General features: G+C 36.3%; 1 protein-coding gene and 1 non-coding gene across 7 annotated transcripts in view; one reads left to right on the plus strand and one right to left on the minus strand.

Moving 5' to 3' along the window:
- Positions 1-22,258, plus strand: part of FAM126B (family with sequence similarity 126 member B) — a 62,158-nt gene that overhangs the window by 10,991 nt on the left and 28,909 nt on the right. For 5 of the 6 annotated variants that reach the window (XM_043910413.1, XM_043910414.1, XM_043910415.1 and 2 more), the window contains 4 exons: positions 3,144-3,243; positions 11,048-11,124; positions 12,034-12,135; positions 19,034-19,213. In XM_043910413.1, coding sequence (XP_043766348.1) covers positions 11,074-11,124; positions 12,034-12,135; positions 19,034-19,213 — 333 coding nt within the window. In that variant the 5' untranslated portion in view covers positions 3,144-3,243; positions 11,048-11,073. Of the gene's footprint in view, positions 1-3,143; positions 3,244-11,047; positions 11,125-12,033; positions 12,136-12,867; positions 12,924-19,033; positions 19,214-22,258 lie in introns of those variants that run through there. The other variant, XM_043910417.1, reaches the window with a different exon arrangement.
- LOC122698973 lies at positions 22,098-22,199 on the minus strand. The gene has a single exon (XR_006342476.1). It is a non-coding gene; the product is annotated as a U6 spliceosomal RNA (small nuclear RNA).

The following is a 22,258-nucleotide window of genomic DNA, read 5'->3' on the forward strand; positions in this document are numbered from 1 at the left end:
GCTTTCTTATGGTCCAACTCTCACATCCATACTTGACTACTGGAAAAACCATAATTTTACTAGATGGACCTTTGTTGGCAAAGTAATGTCTCTGCTTTTTAATATGCTGTCTAGGTTGGTCATAGCTTTTCTTCCAAGGAGCAAGCATCTTTTAATTTCATGACTGCAGACACCGTCTGCAGTGATTTTGGAGCCCAAAAAAATAAAGTCTCTCACTGTTTCCATTGTTTCCCCATCTATTTTCTATGAAGTGATGGAACTGGATGCCATGATCTTTGTTTTCTGAATGTTGAGTTTTAAGCCAACCTTTTTGCTCTCTTTGACTTTCATCAAGAGGTTCTTTAGTTCTTCTTTGATTTCTGCCATAAGGGTGGTGTCATCTGCATCATCATCGTCATTTAGTTGCTAAGTCGTGCCCAATTCTTGCGACCCCGTGGACTATGGCCTGCCAGGATCCTCTGTCCATGGAAGTCTCCAGGCAAGAATATTGGAGTGGGTTGCCATTTCCTTCTCCAGGGGATATTCCCGACTCAGGAATTGAACCCAGGTCTCCTGCATTGCAGGCAGATTCTTTACCAACTAAGCTACAGTATTTCTCGCAGCAGTCTTGATTCCAGCTTGTGCTTCATCCAGCCCAGCATTTCGCATGATGTACTCCGCATATAAGTTAAATAAGCAGGGTGACAGTATACAGCCTTGACGTACTCCTTTCCCAATTTGGAACCAGTCTGTTGTTCCATATCCCGTCCTAACTGTTGCTTCTTGACCTGCAGACAGATTTCTCAAGAGGCAGGTTAGGTGGTTTGGTATTCCCATCTCTTTCAGAATTTTCCACAGTTTATTGTGATCCACACAGTCAAAGGCTTTGGCATGGTCAATAAAGCGGAAATAGATGTTTTTCTGGAACTCTCTTGCTTTTTCGATGATCCAGCGGATGTTGGCAATTTGATCTCTGGTTCAAATTGATCTCTGCCTTTTCTAAATCCAGCTTGAACATCTGGAAGTTCATGATTTGTGTACTGTTGAAGCCTGGCTTGGAGAATTTTGAGCATCTTTACTAGCGTGTGAGATGAGTGCAATTGTGTGGTCGTTTGAACATTCTTTGGCATTGCCTTTCTCTGGGATTGGAATGAAAACTGACTTTTTCCAGTCCTGTGGCCACTGCTGAGTTTTCCAGATTTGCTGGCATATTGAGTGCAGCATCATCTTTTAGGATTTGAAACAGCTCAACTGGAATTCCATCACCTCCACTAGCTTTGTTTGTAGTGAAGCTTCCTAAGGCCCACTTGACTTTCATTCCAGGATGTCTGGTTCTAGGTGAGTGATCACACCACCGTGGTTAACTGGGTCATGAAGATCTTTTTTATATAGTTCTTCTGTGTATCCTTACCACCTCTTCTTAATATCTTCTGCTTCTGTTAGGTCCATACCATTTCTGTCCTTTATTGAGCCCATTTTTGCATGAAATGTTTCCTTGGTATCTCCAGCGGATCTTCCCAACCCAGGGATCAAACCCAGGTCTCCCGCATTGCAGGCAGATTCTTTACCAGCTGAGCCACAAGGGAAGCCCTTTTATTTATTATTGTTATTTTATTTGTTATTAGTTATTGTTAATTATGGGCTTCCCTCGTGGCTCAGTTGGTAAAGAATTCGCTTGCAATGAGGAGACCTGGGTTCAGTCCCTGGGTTGGGAAGATCCCCTGGAGAGAGGAATGGCTACCCATTCCAGTATTCTAGCCTGAAGAATTCTGGGACAGAGGAGCCTGACAGCCTACAGTCTGTGGGGTCACAAAGAGTCAGACATGATTGAGTGATTATTGTTATTATTTATTTATTTTTGTAGTTAAAGAACATACTCTGAATGACTCAGTTTTCTTATTGTTTGCCCTGTTGGGTTTTCTTGTTTGGTTTTGTTTTCCTCAACTGAGAGCCTAGTATCTGTATCCTTAACTTTGAAAGTCTGTCAGAGACCTATCTCTACAGAGCTTCCCAGCATAGCTCTCAAGTCTGCCTGCCTGCACTGCTTCAAAATCTGGCAATTGTCTCGGTGGTTCCAAATTCCCAAAGTTCAAAAAGACAGTCTCCTTAACATCAAATGTCTCTTCCCAAAGTGTTACCAATTTCTTGTATATCTTTCCAGAGACATTCTGTCAGTCCTTTTCAAGTTTTTTCCCCATGGCAAAACTTCTCATGAAATAAAAAATTTCATGGGATAGCCCAGTGTGTAAGAGATGAAAAGTCAGCTGCCAATCTTGGAGTAGGAGGTTTCCCGATGCACCTTCAGTTTGAAAAACTTTGGAGAATTTAGTATATGTGCTGCCGAAGCGAGTACAACTTTGGAGAATTTAAAGTGATAACGTCATTTAACTCCAAGAGAATTTTATTGCAGTATTCCTTGTATTAAAAAAGTATTTTGTGATGAACTATTTCAAAATGTTAATTTACTCTTGATGTTTTGGATTCTGAAGTTGTGATGAATTTTGAATCAAAGAAGTAGAGTATAATGTGGTCAGCAACTGCATGACAGTAGTTATGACTTTATGAGAAAAGTATACATTTTTTAAAGTATACTTTAAGCAGTTTGAAAATAATTTTTAATGTTTTTGAACTTCAAGTAGTAGCATTTTCTGTGTTCTTTCTCAAAATGATAAACTTTTCAGTCTGTGAAATTCATGCAAAATTGTAATGTGGCTATTTATATTCATTATTTAAGTTCTATTTTATGCTGCACATTAAAATTTTATTGATTGTTACGTCTGTGTGTGTGTGTGAGATCACTGTAATGTTTCAAAAATTGGATTTATAGGCTTTTTGACTAGGAAGTAACTTATTTTTGTAGATTATTCAGGTTAACCTCCAGAAATTTTAAATAGCTTACTCGAAGTCTTTATAGATATTTAATGGTAAATTTGAAATAAAACTCAGACTTTTCTCCAAATCTGATGTTTTAAAAATAAGTTTGATAGTGGTATTTGAGTATCTCCTGGTCATAATAGAAAACTTAAAAATAATCCTAATTATTTTTTAAATTAGGTAAATTGTATTATAAATGTATTTTCAAAATTATTCTTTCTCCTTTACTTTACATTCTTGATAATATTCTCTCTCGGTATTTCACAGTTTTTCATTTTCACTTTTTGTAGAGTTGGAAAATATTTAAGTCTCAACAAATGAATTCCACACTTGAACTCTGCTGCATTCCTGTGCCACCTCCTCCATTAGAACACTGATCTTACAACAGAGGTAAAATTATAGAATTTAACTTTTTAAAGGATAAAGAATGAAGTTCCCATAGTTAGACAGGTTGGAATTTTTGGTAATTTTTGGTGGGTAGCTTCTATTTACTAAGCAGTTTTTACCTAGGAGACTTGAAATAATCACATCTTAATTATTGCCTTTTAATTTTACTTTTGAAAGTGTTTCCTTTTTAATTGTTGTCTTTAAAACTTTTTGTTTCCTAAACTTTGTAGCTCTTAAATTATTGAGTTTACTCAGCATAATTGTGTTGTCTAACTACATCTAGATCAGTGCTGTTTATAGAATTTCTTTGATAATGTCTGTGTTCTACGTCTGTGCTTCTAATATGGGAGACACTAGCTACATGCAGCTACTAAGTGCTTGAAATGTGGCTAGTGCAAGTAAAGAATTGGTGGGTTTTTTTTTAATAGTACAGTTTTTTTTTCTAAATTTTTTGGCCATGCCATGTGGCTTATAGGATCTTAGTTCTGTGACCAAGGATCAAACTGAGACCCTCTTCTGTGAAAGCTCTGAGTCCTAACCACTGGACAGCCAGGAAATTCCCAGGAATTGATTTTTAAATTTTATTTTAAAACTGGACAGTGCAGCTCTAATGTTTTACTTAGAGTTTGGTATTTACAATAATAGCGTGTGTTAAGTGCTTTGTTTCATACTTATACCTTGAAATATGTAGATAGATAATGACCTTGTTTGAAAGTTTGCAGTAACAAAACCATTTTTTACTGTCATATGTCACCCTGATAATTGTATAGCTTTTTTTATCCAATAATTTTGGTCCATTAGAAATCCTTGAGAGCCTTTAGAAGTCCTTGAGAGCAGTTATCATCGTTTAGCTCACTGCTGTCTGTGAACTTATTTAACCTTTAAAAAAAATTATTTGACATAGGTAATCTCCATTTTATAAATGAGGGATTTGAGACCACAGATTAGTTAAGTAACTTTCTCAAGTTAATATAAGTTGTAGGTCATGGAGCTGGAATTCAAACTCAGGCAGTCTAGAGCAAAAGCCTGTACTCCTTATAACTAGTAGGCCCTATTGCCTGTTACATCCTGTTAGTTGTTCAGTTGTGCCCAACTCTTTGTGACCCTGTAAACTGTAGTCCACCAGGGGCCTCTGTCCATGGAGTTCTCCAGGCAAGAATACTGGAGTGGGTAGTCATTCCCTTCTCCCAGTCTTCCTGACTCAGGGATATGAACCCCGGTCTCCTGCATTGCAGGTGGATTCTTTATCATCTGAGCTACCAGGGAAGCCTAGTTCTCTCTAAATTGTCCGTTTCTAAAGAAGAATATATATCCTGATGATCAGATAAGATACAATATATATCTGTGTAGGTAGTGGAGAACTTAACTGTACTTGTACAAGTATTGTGAATTTGCTTTCTGACAAGTAGTTATTGATCTCTTTAAGATCATATTTTAGCACTTTATTTTTTTTATTATGTTTTATTCAGATCTTACTAATAAAGGTTGCCATTTCCATGGTCACTGAAAAGATAGTCATTTTCTGTGATAGCCTTTTTAATTTGTTTCATACTCTGGAAGTGAGGCAGTATGGGCCTGAGTCAATCTGCATGCTAGAACATCAGCTTGATTTTTGCTTTTAAATATAGCTTTTATATACCAAGTGATGGGATGAGTGTAATATGCAGCAGAAGAAATGATTTTCAGAATTCTGTATTGTCTATTTAAATAAAAAGAGGACTTGCAGTATGTTAATAACTATGTTCATAGCCACCTCTAAATGCTAAAAGATGCTGATTCTAGTTAAATACATATATTTAAATTTTTTCTTTGTAGCCTACTGGTTACAAAAGAAGGCACTAAAATATATTTATAGGATTTTAGATTTAGAAAGTAACTTATCATTGTAGCGACCTGAAGCCCAAAGGGTTTAAGTTATTTGTCCAAGATCATATAAGCTTTGCGGTTCATTGATTCAGCAAATAGACATTAAGTACCTGTGATATGTCTGGATACCATAAAATACTTGTTAGCTTTGAGTTCATAGTGAGCACTCAGTTGCGAGCAAAACAGAAAAGGACCTTTCTATTCTCATGGAATTTGTAATCTGTTAGGAAAGATAGACAATAAGTAATAAGGTTTAGTAAGCAAGGTATAAAATCCATGTCCATAGGAAGAAAATGAACTGTTTTTGTTGGAAAAGGGGAAAAGGACTTCTGTCTAGATAAAGTGGTCAAGAAAGGCCTGCTGAGACTGACAGGATTGGAATAATTATTGTAGGACAGCACTACAGGCTGGAACAGAATCCCTGGTGTGAAGGTGTGCATGAAGTGATAGAGACCCTGAGAAGTGAATATGGTCAGAACATAGACAGCTCTGGGGGGAGAAGTATGAGCTGTGAGAAAGGAACAATTACATCTTTCAACCATAGATTTTAGTAGGTATTAAATTCAAATTCCAGCTCTGCCACTTAAATTGTGTTGCCGTGTGTGGATCACTCAAACTTTACACTTTAATTTTCTTATCTGTTAGATGGGGATAACAGGTGTTTTATAGTACATAGTATCCTGAAGATTAATTATGTACTGCTCAGTGTTTACCTTGTTTGTACAGTGTTTACCTTCAGTTCAGTTCAGTCGCTCAGTCGTGTCCGACTCTTTGCGACCCCGTGAATTGCAGCACGCCAGGCCTCCCTGTCCATCACCAACTCCTGGAGTTTACTCAGACTCATGTCCATTGAGTCGGTGATGCCATCCAGCCATCTCATCCTCTGCCGTCCCCTTCTCCTCCTGCCCCCAGATGTTTCCCAGCATCAGAGTCTCTTCCAGTGAGTCAACTCTTCACGTGAGGTGGCCAAAGTATTGTAGCTTCAGCTTCAGCATCAGTCCTTCCAGTGAACAGCCAGGACTGATCTCCTTTACCTTAGGACCTCTATTACCTGTCTTTTTGAAATGAAAGGAATGAAACACAGGGTTTAAGTATAGCTAGTAAGGAGACAGAAGCGGCAGCTCACCCCAGTGTTCCTGCCTGGAGAACCCCAGGGACGGGGAGCCCGGCGGGCTGCCATCTGTGGGGTCGCACAGGGTCGGACATGACTGAAGCGACTCAGCAGCAGCAGCAGCAGCAGTAAGGGGGTACGATGATTTAAACGTAGAATGATGTCCACACTTCAGTTCAAAGATAAATAGGTCATAGGTATGTAATGCACACATAGGGAACGTAGTCAATAATATCGTAACAAATTTGTGTGGTGAAGGTTGGTAACTCGTCTTATTGCAGTGATCTTTTCATAATGTATAAAAATACCAAATTTTTATACATATCAAAAATATCAAATATAATATTGTATGTTAATTATAACTCAATTAAAAAAAATAAACATAGCTAGAGTTAGTGACCTGAAGCTTAATCTGGCTCCAGAGTCTGTGCTCAGTATGTGTCCTGGGAATCCTTTAAGTGGATCTGTGGAGTTAAACCTGATTTTCATACTAATACTAAGATAGTATTTGACTTCTTCTTCACTGTCATTCTTTGGTGAATATACCTTGAAGATTTCCAGCAACAGATTGGATGCAGAGGCAAGTATAAGATTTGCAGAAATTGTAAAACAGCACTATTCTTGTCACTATAGTTGTTTTTGTTTTGGAAAAAGAAAGTTTCTTTTTAAAATGTTATTTGTTAACATGAAATGGGCTTATATTAGAAACTTGAATTTAATGGGTTTATATAATAAATTTGAATTTAATGAGTTAATAAACTTGTAAAATGTAGGGGTGAAACAGTGTCTACTGAGACAAAAATTGAGGCTAAACCACTACATTCTGTTTCCTGTCATTAAATCAGATAAAGTCCAAAAGCAGCTGATACAGTGTTTATACTTAAAAGGCTCACTGATAACTCTCTTTTTTCTCACTTTCAAGACACGTTTTTTCACATTTTTGAAATCAAGATGTATATTGCCCAAATATGCTTTTCAGCAGCCAGGCAAGTAAATTTTGAAATAGCAGTAATCATTCATATTTGGTGTTTTGGGAATTTAGCTTTGTGTATTCATTTAGTCAGTTATCATTTCAGTTGATTTTAGTAAAACCACATAGGGTTGAATTGTTAACTGAATTTTTGCCCCTAATTGTTACTTAAAATGTCTACCAAAAAAAAAAAAAAGTCTACAAAATATCACAGTATAATACAGTTTTGCAGTAATAATTTTCTCAGCAGAAGATTGCCTGACACATGGCAGTTAATTCAAAGACGGCAAAATTGCCAGATCTCTGTCTCTAATTTCAGACCTGAGCAAGGTTAGTATGAATGACTCATGTATCTGGGAGAATATCTGCCTGTCAGAAGTTTCTGGATGATTTTGAAAGAGGCTCTTAGTTTCCATCTGTATTTAATTTGGAAAAAATAAAATTATTAAGCTTAATTAAACAGAAAATGCAGAAGATATTTCAGGTTTTGTTGTGACCAAAAATAAGTGTCATTGCGAAGGTGCTAAATAAATTGAGTTCATGAGCACAAATAATTAAATCAGATGTTTGAGTACCTGCTGTGTGCCTGGCACTTGGGACACAGTGCCTATCCTTGTGAAGTACAAATTCTAGTGGGAAGGCCAACAATAAGTAAATAATTAGAACATTGTACATGAGCTATGCCTCATTTAAAAAAAAAAGATTATTTACAGATTTTGCTAAAATGATATGAAGGAAAGGACAGAGTGTTAAGGGTTGGAGGGAAGAGCATGTGGAGGCAGCCAATATAAATAGAGTAGACACAGGGGACTTCTGTGAAGAGGTTAACATTGAACAGCCATATACAGAGAACTAGGAGAGTGTGGCAAGTGTAAAGAGACTAAAGGTGGCCAGAAATGTAAGGGATAATTTTTAAAAGTCTTATGGGATTATATGGATAAGCTTGTGCTCTTATCCTTTAATTAAGCATTTTGTTTCATTTTAATAAAGGATTATTTCTTAATTTGTTAATAAACTGCTGTCTTAAAATTAGTATCATAAAATCAGGGAAGTATGGTGTTTTGGTTATAATTATTATTATCACCACTATATTCTCCTGTCTAAAGTTAATTAACTTGCAGTCACATAAAAAAACAGTATTGATAGAAACTAAAGTGATTTGACATGGCAAATTTGTTTTTATGGGAGATACCATATAGAAATTTAAAATGAGAAATTAAAAAAAAAATAAAATGAGAAATTTAACTTGGATGTAATACTTTTTTTTTTTTAACTGAAGGTAGTCATCAGGATTACTTGGGGGAACTTTTTCAAAATGTATATTCTGGGCTCTGTATCAAGGATTCCAGTGAAGTAAATATCAGATTAAAAAGTTTTGTGCTTCTTTCAAAAAATAATGTTTGATTTTCTTTTTAATTTTAAAAGCTGTTGATGTTCTTTGTAAAGAATTTGAAAATTTTTTGATTAATTGTACTTGCTTTTTGTTGTCCTTTTCTATAAAGAAGTCAGTTGTAGTCAAAGTATAGATATTTCCTAAAACATAGAAATAAATCTTAATTTAAGTCATCTTCAGTATTTTAAATATTTATCTAAAAACTTGTTCATTTTGATTTTTTTTTAAAGTATTTATTTTTGTGTGTGTAACAATAGCTAGTTTGAAATGATGAAAAAGAATCACAGTTGCAACAAGAAACTATAAACTGTTGACCCTTGAACAACACTGGTTTGAACTGAGCAAAGCCACTTATACTCAGATTTTTTCAGTAAATACATGCAGTGCTGCACAGTACATGGTTGGTTGAATCTGCTGATAGGGAGGGCCGGCTGTGGGAATTGAGTATCCTTGGCTTTTGGTATCCACAGTGGATCTGGAACCAACCAACCGAGAAGATTTTACGTAGGAATCAACTTAATTTGAATGTGTTGATCTGTGTGAAGAAAACACGGAATTTATACAGGCATAAAAGAGAAGATTTTTAATAAAGAGCAATGCTGTGCTTCTGTATTGGATGACTCAATGATGTGAGGATGTCATTTGAAATTAATTTGTAAATTTAATTCCTATGAGGATGGAGTATAGAAAAGAAAGTTAGAAGTCTAATATTTAACTAGAAGAATAAAGCAGGCAATAATAATGAAATACATTTTTAGGAAAAAATTAATATGGGACTTGGGTACTATTATAAAGTGTTAAGTCATTCAGTCGTGTCCAACTGTTTATGACCCCATAGATTGTATATTTACAAAGTGCATTATAAAGCCACAGTAATGAAAATATTACAGTCCTGGTACAAAATTGGGAATAATAGCTCATAAATAGTTCCAAATATATGTGGGACTTTTTGTTGTTGTTCAGTCACTGAGTCATGTCCGACTCTTTGTGACCCCAGAGACTGCAGCACGCCAGGCCTCCCTGTCCATCACCAACTCCCAGGGCTTGCTCAAACTCATGTCCATTGAGTCAATGATGCCATTCAACCATCTCATCCTCTGTTGCCCCCTTCTCCTCCTGCCCTCAATCTTTCCCAGCATCAGGGTCTTTTCCAATGAGTCAGCTCTTCACATCAGGTGGCCAAAGTATTGGAGTTTCTGCTTCAACAACAGTCCTACCAATGAATACCCAGGACTGATCTCCTTTAGGATGGACTGGTTGGAGCTCCTTGCAGTCCAAGGGACTCTCAAGAGTCTTCTCCAACAACACAGTTCAAAAGCATCAATTTTTTGGCGCTCAGCTTTCTTTATGGTCCAACTTTCACATCCATACACGACCACTGGAAAAACCTTAGCCTTGACTAGACGGACCTTTGTTGGCAAAGTAATGTCTCTGCTTTTTAATATGCTGTCTAGGTTGGTCATAACTTTCCTTCCAAGGAGTAAGCATCTTTTAATTTCATGGCTGCAGTCACCATCTGCAGTGATTTTGGAGCCCAGAAAAATAAAGTCACTGAATAATGTATGTATTTTTCCTCCCAGCTTTTCACATTTACATAATTTTTAATGGAATTATAACTTATATACTATTATACAACTTGCTTTTTCTACCTGGACATTTTTCCAGCCTTATTTTGTATAGTGTGTATGTATGTATATGTTTATCATCATTTTGCTATACATACATGACCCTTGATTTCTAACTTTTTTACCTTTGTAAAAATCTGTCACATTGTTTATTCTATTATGTATAACTTATTCCAGTTGTATATTTGGTAAAAGCAGGGCTTCCCTTGTAGCTCAGTTGGTAAAGAATCTACCTGCAATGCAGGAGACCTGGGTTCGATTCCTGGGTCGGGAAGATCCCCTGGAGAAGGGCATGGCAACCCACTCCAGTATTCTTGCCTGGAAAATCCCATGAACGCAGGAAACTGGAAGGTTACAGTCTGTGGGGTCGCAAGAGCCGGACACAACTGAGCGACTAAGCATACACACTAGGCATGGACTGTACGTTTGTCTTGGGTAATGTGCAATTTGATTTTACTTAGTAAACTAGATTTTGTTACTTTGGAATATAGTTGTTGGGGAAAATATAAAAGCATTAGGAAATTAGATTTCAAACATATCATTAAAGATAGAACTTATTTCTTTATAAACAATTTTGTTTTAATTGAACACTAGTCTGAAACTGGGGCTTGCCCGGTGGCTCAGCAATAAAGAATCCGCCTGCGATTCAGGAGCCACAGGAGACACAGGTTCGATTCCTGGGTCGGGTAGGTCCCCGGAGTGGGGCATGGCAACCCACTCTAGTAAGCCTCCTTAACTAAAATATGCACTAGATGAGTTTCTCCTTCAATGAAAGGCACACATGATTTACTGTCCTCAAATTCAGTGCTTTTTTTTTTTTTTTTCCCTTTTTTTTCTTCCAGAAAAGAGGAATAGAAGGTAGAAGAAGATGCTGGGAACTGAACGTGGTGTTGTGGAAGAATGGTTATCAGAATTCAAGGTAAATTGCATTGAGAATGAGAATGTGTCATATGATTCTGTATGTCGTAATTCAGTGTATATGTGTTCATGGAGAAACTGACACAAAAGTTATAAAATGGGAATGGCAAAATATGAAATAACTTGTTTCTATCATTGCACCTCTTTAAAAAGACACTAATGTGAATAATTGCAAAAGACCCTGATGCTGGGAAAGATTGAGGGCAAGAGGAGAAGGGAGCAACAGAGATGGTTCGATGACTTTAACGACTCAGTGGACATGAGTTTGAACAAGTCTGGGAGATAGTGAAGGACAGGGAAGCCTGCTCTGCTGCAGTACATGGGGTCACAAAGAGTCGGACATGACTTAGTGACTCAGCAACAACAAATAATGTGAATTATGGCCAGAAGATACTACGTAAAAATGAATCTAGTTGTTAGGATTGATCAGGTAATATATAAATTTTAAGATATATTCAATAAAAGAAGGGAAGCCTCCAAGCTTTAATAAGGCATGGAAATCAAATTTGTGCCTTATGTTTTTATTTCCTGTGATTAAAAATCACTCATTAATTTGACTAAAAACTGTATAATTTATTAACAGTATAGAAATAAGTGTTTTGTGAAAATAAAATACAGGAATTGAAATATATCCCACGCTGTTTTTTTTTTTTTACTAAAGTGACTCATTTCAGCAAAGCTTGTGTAATATTGATTTCTAATCATTTCTCATGGTTGACTAGTTGGAAGAATTGTATAACATCCTAATTTATTTGTTTTATTAGCTCATGGTTATTTCATGTATTAATTATTTCTTACTTTTCTTAATTGACTCTGTTATAAATTTTTTTGAGAGGGACTCATATAAATTTAAGTTTTTGACTTCTCAAATATTAAGTTCACTTTAAGTTTCCTTTGATGTTTCTTTTAGGCATTACCTGACACCCAGATCACCAATTATGCAGCAACTTTACACCGGAAAAAAACACTGGTACCAGCCCTCTATAAAGTTATTCAAGACTCAAATAATGAGGTAGGACAGTTTATAAGAAAAATGATTTCATTGTACTACATAAGAAATACGTGTACTAAAACACATATATGTAAGTTTTGTAGTTTTCCTTTTTTTTGTTTAATCCTTCCAATGGGACTGGAAAACTTTCTTTCTGCTTTTTTTCATTCTGATAGTTGCTTTGGCTTTCCCCATGACCTCCCTCTCCATATTTTTTAATGTTTTGATTAAATTTGTTCCAGTTGAGGACGGCATATTTTAATTCTTGGTTTGAGTGACCTCCATCTTAGGAGAGTATTTATTTAATTTGAAACTTTCCTTGTTTCATGTTTTGGAATGTTTCCTTCCTGGAATCTAAATTTTAGCCATACACTGTTTGAGATTTATTTAAGTATTGTTTGCAGTCCTTCTATTGACAGTATAGAACTCTGTGTAATCACTGTAATCAGAGAATTCAGTCAAACTGGTAACGTGAAATGTTGCTGCTAGTAAATTTAGCTTGAAAATGACCAGAGAAAGCCTAAATAGTCACGATCAATAAACTTAGAGTAAGAGTTTGCTATTGTTTAGCCTTGTGCTAGAAGGGGAAAAATAGTGCAGCTATTGACTCTATATGTTAACTTATGCAAAATACACACATTATCTTTCCATTAACACAATAGTATGACATACAGTTTTATCACCACTGGATTCATGTATGCTTTAAAATTAAATGAAAGGAACACACAGGAAAGTAGCTTCTTATCTTCCCAGATACAGCCTCCAAGAGTGCCTCTGCTGTGTACTGGAGTGAGTTTGAAGAAGTTCAGGTAATCATCTCCTAACCAGCAGCTTAACTTAAAGTGCATCTTCATTTTTGTCCTATCACTAAAAGCTTGCTTATTGACCTCTTTCTTTCCTATCTCCTAAACTTGGATTGGCTCTCAGTTGGGCTTGCATCTGTTGCTATTTGTAGCAGCAACCGCAGGACTCATTTGCTTCTTTTTCTCTTGCTATGTATTTTTGAATGTTTTGTAACTTTAGGTATGGTAATGGACACATATGTTTATCCTTCTTGGTCAGGAGTTTTCAGAATTCTGTGTGAATATTGAATGTATGTATTCCCTTGTTTTGTCTTAACATTAAGCTTTGCTTATTAAAATATATTTGTTTTATGCTTTCTTTTTAAATTGTAAGTTCTTCATGGGCAGCGGTTATATATTTTTATATCTGTTTATATATGTATAGAAATATGTATGTTAATTCCCTAGAATGTAGTATTTTATCACTAGTAAATATTGATTAGAAGAATAGTGAAATACATGAAGGGAATTCCCTGGCCGAGTTCTAACCACTGGACTGCCAGGAAATGCCTGTAGAAGTTTAATATTCCATATCATGACCAATCTATACTGTATAACTCGTTTAATCTCTAGACCAACATGTTTCTTTTTCTCCTTTCCCTCCTTCCCGATCCCTTAGTCACTGCAGCAGTTCTGCTTCTTCCACTTCCAGAAAACCATTGACCCTACTGCTTCTCTATGCTTTAATTGCTCACTTCCCTCTTCTCTTAGCCACGTTCCTCGGTCCCTCATTACAGTCGTTCCCTCGCACACCTTCTCAGTCCCTTCATTCACATTCTTCAGGCAGAACCTCAGCACTGGATGAAACCCGCCTATCCATCTGCTTCATGCCTGTACCTGAGCAGCTCATCGTACCTGGAGAAAACAGTTTTGTTGACTTTCTCCGCTTAAATGCAGGACTGAAAATTAAAAATGAGCATATAATAGTTCATTGTACACTTTCCCACTGTTCATTTTATTCCTTCTTTTTCCTCACACTTACCATTCTTCCTCATTTTCAGTTTGCTTTCTGTGTCATTATAAAAGAAGGAAATAGTTGGAAACTATTTTCCTACTCAAATCTGCCACTCTGCCAGCACCTCTAGTCAAACTCTCGTGCTATTTCTGCTGTTCAGTGGATGAAGTGTCTCAGATTGTATCAAAAACTATCTCTTGCACTTAGGCCTGGATCTCATCTTCTCTAACCACCTCAAAGATTGCTCCTGCAATTGCCGGCTATTTTTCTTCTATTGATTTTTTTTTCCTTTCTTGATGAAAGGAATATGATAAACAACAATATTCTGTTTTTTAAAAACCTTCTTTGATTTGCCTCCTGTTTTATCTACAGCATTTTCCTGTCCCCCTTCCCAGTGAACTTTATAGTATTGCTGTTCAGCCTCTGCCTACTTGTGCTCATTTCCTGTCCTCATATTCTTTCATTACCCACTCATATTTGGATTCAGTCTCCATTATTCCACCCAGACTGCTCTCAATGCATTCATCATATGGCATGCCTCTTAGTAATTATCATGTCAAAACTATTTGCTAAGTTTGAGAAAAGTGTAAGTTATTCTTAACATCTTTTGCTGTAGGTGATAGCACCATTTAAGTATAAGTGTTAGTTGCTCAGTTATGTCTGACTCTTTGCAACCCCATGGACTGTAGCCTACCAGGCTCCTCTGTTCATGGAATTCTCCAGAAAAGAATACTGGAGTGGGTTGTCATCCCCTTCTCCAGGGGATCTTCCTAACCCATGGATTGAACCTGCATCTCCTATATTGGCAAGAGGATTCTTTACCATCTGAGCCACCAGGGAAGCCATATCTACCTATATTTCTGTCTGTTTACTTATTTATATGCTGTGCCACATGGCATGTGGGATCTTAGTTCCCCAACCACGGATTAAACCCAGGCCCTTGGCAGTGAAAGGACAGAGTCCTAACCATGGGGACTGCCAGGGAAGTACCTTGCTCTTTTTCAAACTCTGTGGGGAGGTCATTTCTATACTGAGAAACTGAGAACATGATGGCATGATACATATGCTTGGAATTAAAGATTTTAACAGTATATTGGCAAGTTTTTAATAGTCTTATTTTGCAGTGGTATCTGATGAAAATTTACTGGATTGCCGTCACTCCTCTGCCCTCCTTTTAAACAAAAAAAGTATTAATTTTGGTTAATCTATATTTCTTTGCAGTGCTTATTAAAATACGGTCTCTACATGCTAACGTACTTGCTACTGAGGACAGGAAATAAGGTCTTTATAACATAGACAAATCATAATAGTACCACAGCCAATGAAATTTAGAGAAGGCAATTTTAGCATCTTACTGAAGAGGAACGTAGATTTAAAACATAGACATATATTTTCAATTCTTAAATTTATGAAGGGAACAATGTTTAATTCCCCTAAAGAGCTGAATGTTGTTGTCAGTACTTTAAAAAGCTACCAGCAGTTGGCCATTTTCAAGAGTTCATTACTTCATTATTGGCACTACATAGACTATACTGCTTGAAATTAAGCAATCCTCACCTCTTCCTCCACCTCCTTTCTGGTATAAGAAAGTCGTATAGTGAAAACATCATCTGTGTCAAAAGATCTGAATTCTGGTGTCTTTCTCCACCACTAATTTCTGTGACCTTGGGCAAATTGTCTTACTGGTCTAGACTTCAGTGTAAGGGGAGAGTTGGCATGATTTTTAAGATTTTAAATTCTATGATAGTGATTTCATATAAAGCATTTGGTGGTTAGTAGACTAGAAAGTATGTAAATTTTTTTAGCTTTAGAGTTCTTAAGAGTTAAGCTTAAGTCATCTAAATAATATTAACTGTACAAGCAGTGTAGGATTTGTTGACTTTAATTTACTATTGTGAAAGTAATGACTCTGTTCTGAAGTGTTACATTATTAGAAACATATATCTACATTCAAGCAGTTTTACAGGTGTGTATATATATTATCAATTAGAATAGAAGTGTATAAATTACTGAATTATTCCTTTTTTAAAAATTTATTTTATTTTATTTATTTGGCTGCACGGGGTCTTAATTGAGGTATGCAGGATCTTTGATCTTTGCTGCTCCATGTGGGATCTAGTTCCCTGACCAGGGATCAAACCTGGGCCCCCACCACTAGGGGCATGGTGCTTTAGCCTCAGGACCATCAGAGAAGTCCCTGAATTATTCCTTTTTTTAAAGCTACTGTTACATTATTATATGTAAAATAGATAACTAATATGGACTTAATATGTAACACAGGGAACCCTACTCAATAATTCTGTAATTACCAATATGAGAAAAGAATCTAAAAAAGAGTGGATATTTTGTTAAAATGTCTAATTTGAAGAATCTCTCTCATGACAACCATTAACAGTGAATACTCCTCCTTTAGTATGTTAAATGATAACTTTGACCTAGTCCAGTAATTTTTTCCCCCTGTTATACCTAAGCTCATGCTTTAGTCAGTCACTCAGTCATGTCAGTCATGTCTGACTCTTTGTGACCCCATGGACTATAGCCCACCTGTCTCCTCTGTCTTACGAAACTCCAGAATACTGGAGTGGGTAGCCATTCCCTTCTCCAGGGGATCTTCCCAACCCAGGGGTTGAACCCAGGTCTCCTACACTGCAGGCAGATTCTTTACCTTCTGAGCCACTAAGGAAGCCGAAGCTCATCCCTTAGGTCTGTCAAACTTTAACAAATTTATTCAAATACAATTCTGTGAGCACTACCAAGGGCCAAGATGGTATGTTTCATCCTTCTTAAAAAAAACACGAACCTACTTCCTGAATCTCACAGTTTGAATGATGTCAGGCCCTCTCTAAATTTTAGATGGTTAATAAATACAAGAAAAGGATTCAGCAAAATAAAAAGAGTGGGTATATGTGTATGTGTAACTGATTCACTGTGCTATATACCTGAAACTAACACAACCTTGTAAATCAATATACACCAATAAAAATTTTTTTAAAAACAAAAAGCTGGTGTTAAATTTTAATTTATATTATTTTATAGTTTCCTTTCAGTGTTTTATCTACATTTTAAGATCATAGGCAGTTTTGTGTAGTCTAGCAGTTTTGTGAAGTTATTCTAGCAACACCATTCTAAATTAGCAGTATAAGTTTAGGAGGAAGGAAGCGGTTTATTAAAACCGCTCATTTTCTTCTTAAGATTATGAAGTTCCTTATGTTATATTTTGTGATATTATATGAAAAATTATCAAGTTAAACATTGGAAGGGCTATTTCTGTATACTTCCTCCTTTTCAAAGTCTTTCCAGTAAATACAATTAGCAAGATTTAAGTCAGTCTTAAAATATAAAAGTAATCTATTTTATTTATATGTCTTTAAATGAAAAGGTCAGTTTTCATTCCAATCCCAAAGAAAGGCAATGCCAAAGAATGCTTAAATTACCACACAGTTGCACTCATCTCACACGCCAGTAAAGTAATGCTCAAAATTCTCCAAGCCAGGCTTCAGTAATATGTGAACTGTAAACTTCCAGATGTTCAAGCTGGTTTTAGAAAAGGCAGAGGAACCAGAGATCAAATTGCCAACATCTGCTGGATCATCGAAAAAGCAAGAGAGTTCCAGAAAAACATCTATATTTCTGCTTTATTGATTATGCCAAAGCCTTTGACTGTGTGGATCACAATAAACTGGAAAATTCTGAAAGAGATGGGCATTCCAGACCACCTGACCTGCCTCTTGAGAAACCTGTATGCAGGTCAGGAAGCAACAGTTAGAACTGGACATGGAACAACAGACTGGTTCCAAACAGGAAAAGGAGTACGTCAAGGCTGTATATTGTCACCCTGCTTATTTAACTTCTGTGCAGAGTACATCATGAGAAACGCTGGGCTGGAAGAAGCACAAGCTGGAATCAAGATTGCCGGGAGAAATATCAATAACCTCAGCTATGCAGATGATATCACCCTTATGGCCGACAGTGAAGAAGAACTAAAGACCCTCTTGATGAAAGTGGAAGAGGAGAGTAAAAAAGTTGGCTTAAAGCTCAACATTCAGAAAACTAAGATCATGGCATCCGGTCCCATCACTTCATGGCAAATAGATGGGGAAACAGTACAAACAATGGCTGACTTAATTTTTGGGGGCTCCAAAGTCACTGCAGATGGTGATTGCAGCCACGAAATTAAAAGATGCTTACTCCTTGGAAGGAAAGTTATGACCAACCTAGACAGCATATTAAAAAGCAGAGACGTTACTTTGCCAATAAAGGTCCATCTAGTCAAGGCTGTGGTTTTTCCAGTAGTCATGTATGGATATGAGAGTTGGACTATAAAGAAAGCTGAGCGCAGAAGAATTGATGCTTTTGAACTGTGGTTTGGAGAAGACTCTGAAAGTCCCTTGGACTGCAAGGAGATCCAACCAGTAAATCCTAAAAGAAATCAGTCCTGAATATTCTTTGAAAGGACTGATGCTGAAGCTGAAGTTCCAATACTTTGGCCACCTGATGCGAAGAGCTGACTCATTTAAAGAGACCCTGATGATGGGAAAGATTGAAGACAGGAGGAGAAGGGGACGACAGAGGATGAGATGGTTGGATGGCAATCACCAACTGATGAACATGAATTTGAGCAAGCTCTGGGAGTTGGTGATGGACAGGGAAGCCTGGTATGCTGCAGTCCAAGGGATCGCTAAGAGTCGGACATGACTGAGTGACTGAACTGAAAAAGTTGAAATTTAAAGTTTATTTCCAACAATAACATTTGACATTCTTTTCTTCCAATAGAAATTTTTAAAAATGGAAGATTGTAAGGTTGGTAGGAACAGAAAAAGAAGCTCACTAACTATAAACTAGTATATTAGTTAAAGGACTGATTATCTAAGAAGTTAAATAGTATAGTGTGTTGAAAGAGATGTTGATATTAACATGGACATGAACGACTTCTTATAGAATTGGTCAGTTCAGTGTGTAGTTTCTGTATAAATAGAGATTGAGGTTTTGGTTGCACTGATTTCGAATAAGCAAAAATTAATATTGAGAATTTATTTTTAAAATACAAGTATATGTGCCTTAAAAAAAACACAGTTACAGCCGAAAGAATGGAAATAGCTAATGCACTTTATTTTCTTTTTAGCTCCTGGAGCCTGTCTGCCACCAGCTGTTTGAGCTCTATCGTAGCTCTGAAGTTCGACTTAAGAGGTTCACACTGCAGTTCTTGCCAGAATTGATGTGGGTTTATTTACGGCTTACAGTTAGCCGAGACAGACAGAGTAATGGTTGCATTGAAGCACTTCTGTTAGGAATTTACAATTTGGTAAGTGGCAAATAATAGTTTGGAAAATGTCAATTTTTTCTTTTAAGTCCTCTGAAATAATACTTACAGAATAGTTAGAGGAAAAGAAATTTAAATGTCTATTGATTAACTTATTTGAATTAAATTGAGTACACAGGTGTTCAATGTGTGCTTGTAATGCGTTTTATAAAGTAGGTAAAGCTGTTGTAATTGATGAAATTATTAATTTATGGCTTATTTTTCTGATTTCTAAATTGACTAATATTTGTAAACGCCTTGCATTAAAAATTTTTAAGTTTATTTTTAATAATCATTTGATAAAACATCATGTATCTGATACTGTATTGTTCATGAAATTGTTTTCTTTTAAGAAATTCTTAAGTACCTTAAACATTCTGGGTTTTTTTTTCTCATGGTGTCCTATTTAGAACATTGGTGTTGAAATTCCAACCCCTTGAATTCTTGTATTCTGTGTATACCCTGTAAACAAACACTCCGCATAATAAAACTATGTAGATGAGAGGTACCTCAACCAAAGTACCTCACAAAACATTTGAGTCTACAAAAAATATTCTTCTGCACCATTTCTCTTAAGCATTATCTCTTTAAAAATATTAAGGAACATTTCCATCACTGAAATCTGAAGGAAGAAACCTCACCTTTGAAGTCACTTGTATTTTGTTTAAAAATAGGCCCTGCCACTTACTAGCTGTTTTAAATTTAAGCAAGTTACATAATATCTTGATGTCAGTTGCCTCATCTGTGAAACAGAAATTAAACATTGATAGTAGTATTAAAAGCAGTTAGAAGAACTCAGTGTGTTGCCTGAGGTGTTTATTGAATATTTACCACTATTATTATAAGTAGTAGTAGTAGTAATAGAAGTGGTATCATAATTAAAGGTGAGTTTTAATGAAAAGCTGGTGTAGGTATAAAGTTATTTTGCTACCTTGCCTGATTTTTTTTCTTTGAAAATAGGAAATTTTGTTTCATCTATCATCATGTCTCTAGTGCTTAGCAAATGTTTATTGATGTAAGTTTTCATTTGTATTGTTTGGTATAATAAACTTCAGTGGTGGAACAAATGAAGCAAAAAATTTTGGGATGCCTGATAAGTTCTTGACAGTACTTGTTGGTGCTATGGTTTAATTATCTTTTGGTATCTTAAAAATGGTGTACTATTTTAAAAACACTCAATTATGTATCATAAATATAACCTCAGGTTTCTATCTTCTTTTAATTCCCTTAATATCTTTGTTTCTCATCTCTGTGGTTCTCAATTTTTCTTACCACCCTGGATTTCTTTGGTGTATTCATTTCTCTTTTTTCTTCTATTCTCACCCCAACACTTCTCCCTTGCTTCAGTAGCCTAACACCTTCTTCACAGATATACCTGGATAAAAATCAAAAGTATTTGACTTAATTTGAAATTTAGGGAAAGAATTAAAATTTTATCCCATAACTTAAATCAGGCCCATTCATCTTAGTATAGACTTTCTCTGAGACACAGTGGCTCGGATGTGGTAACTAGTTTGACTACAGAGTGGTTAAATGATTTCTCTAGGGATTTTTAAACCAATTTCCTGCCAAAATTAGAGGTATGGCCATTGTTTACAGGCAGCTGATACTCTCCTATGACACGTTAAACTCAGAAACTGGTTCTCAAGGAAAGTTCTTTTGGGTTTGTGTTTTGGTGATGATAGTTGTTTTTTATTGTTGTTTCTTCCTTTTATGCTGTACAACCACTCATCTCTCTGACCACCTTCCTTCTTAGGTCTACTAAGGGTAGTCTCTCTCTGGATTTTATGCCAGTCATGTATACTAATATGGTTTTAAAAGAAACAGATGATAATAAGACATAGACAAAAGGATTGGTGGAGGAGGGGCATTTCGCCCCTCTAATTGCTGGCGTGTGTAGGCAGGTTTTTACTGATACCTGTAGAAGACTGGAGGTGCCAAAGACTGTAGATATAAATGCCATGACCTTTTCAGTGAAAGATAAATGCTTTTTAAAAATCACAGGGATGTTCCTGTAGTTCACTAAAAACTATTAAGTATGAACTTATGATTAATCACTTGGACTAGTACCATATAATTATGTTAATATGTAGCTTATTTCAGGTCATTAATTTATTACTGAATAATTGTAAGATTTTCTTTTAATAAATGTAGATCTCTTGGCTAAGACCTTTAATTTTAATCTTTTATATGGGAATTCTATTTTTAGTTTTCTGAAGAACCTCCATACTATTTTCCATAGTGGCTTTACTAACTTATATTCCCACCAACAGTGTAGGAGGGTTCCATTGTCTCCATACCCTCTCCAGCATTTGTTATTTGTAGAGTTTTTAATGATGGCCATCCTGACTGGTATGAGGTAGTACCTCGTTGTAGTTTTGATTTGCGTTTCTCTAAAATTAATGATGTTGAGGCTTCCCTGATAGCTCAGTTGGGAAAGAATCCACCTGCAATGCAGGAGACCCTGGTTTGATTCCTGGGTTGTGAAGATCCCCTGGAGAAGGGATAGGCTACCCACTCCAGTATTCTTGGGCTTCCCTTGTGGCTCAGCTGGTAAAGAATCTGCCTGCAATGCAGGAGACCTGGGTTCGATCCCTGGGTTGGGAAGATCCCCTGGAGAAGAGAAAGGCTACCCACTTCAGTATTTTGGCCTGAAGAATTCCATGGACTGTATAGTCCATGGAGTCACAAAAAGTCAGGTACGACTGAGCGACTTGCACTTTCAGCATCTTTTCATGTGCCTACTGGCCATCTGTATGTCTTCTCTGGAGACATGTCTATTAAGGTCTTCCCTTTTTTCAGTGCGGTTGTTTGTTTTTTTGTTCTTGAGTTGTATGAGCTTTTGTATATTTTATCTGTAACATTTGCAAATATTTTCTCCTATTCTAAAAATGTGGAACACTTCACAGTTTTGCATGTCATCCTAGGGCCAGGGCTCTGCCAATCGTCTCTGTTATCATTCCATTAATCTTTTAAATTCAGCTAGTTTCTACTAAAAGATGTGATTACTTGTAATCTCCCTGGCTGTCCTGCAAATTTATCGTGAGG

This window comes from Cervus elaphus, chromosome 8 (assembly GCF_910594005.1).
Source record: "Cervus elaphus chromosome 8, mCerEla1.1, whole genome shotgun sequence".
NCBI lineage: Eukaryota > Metazoa > Chordata > Mammalia > Artiodactyla > Cervidae > Cervus > Cervus elaphus.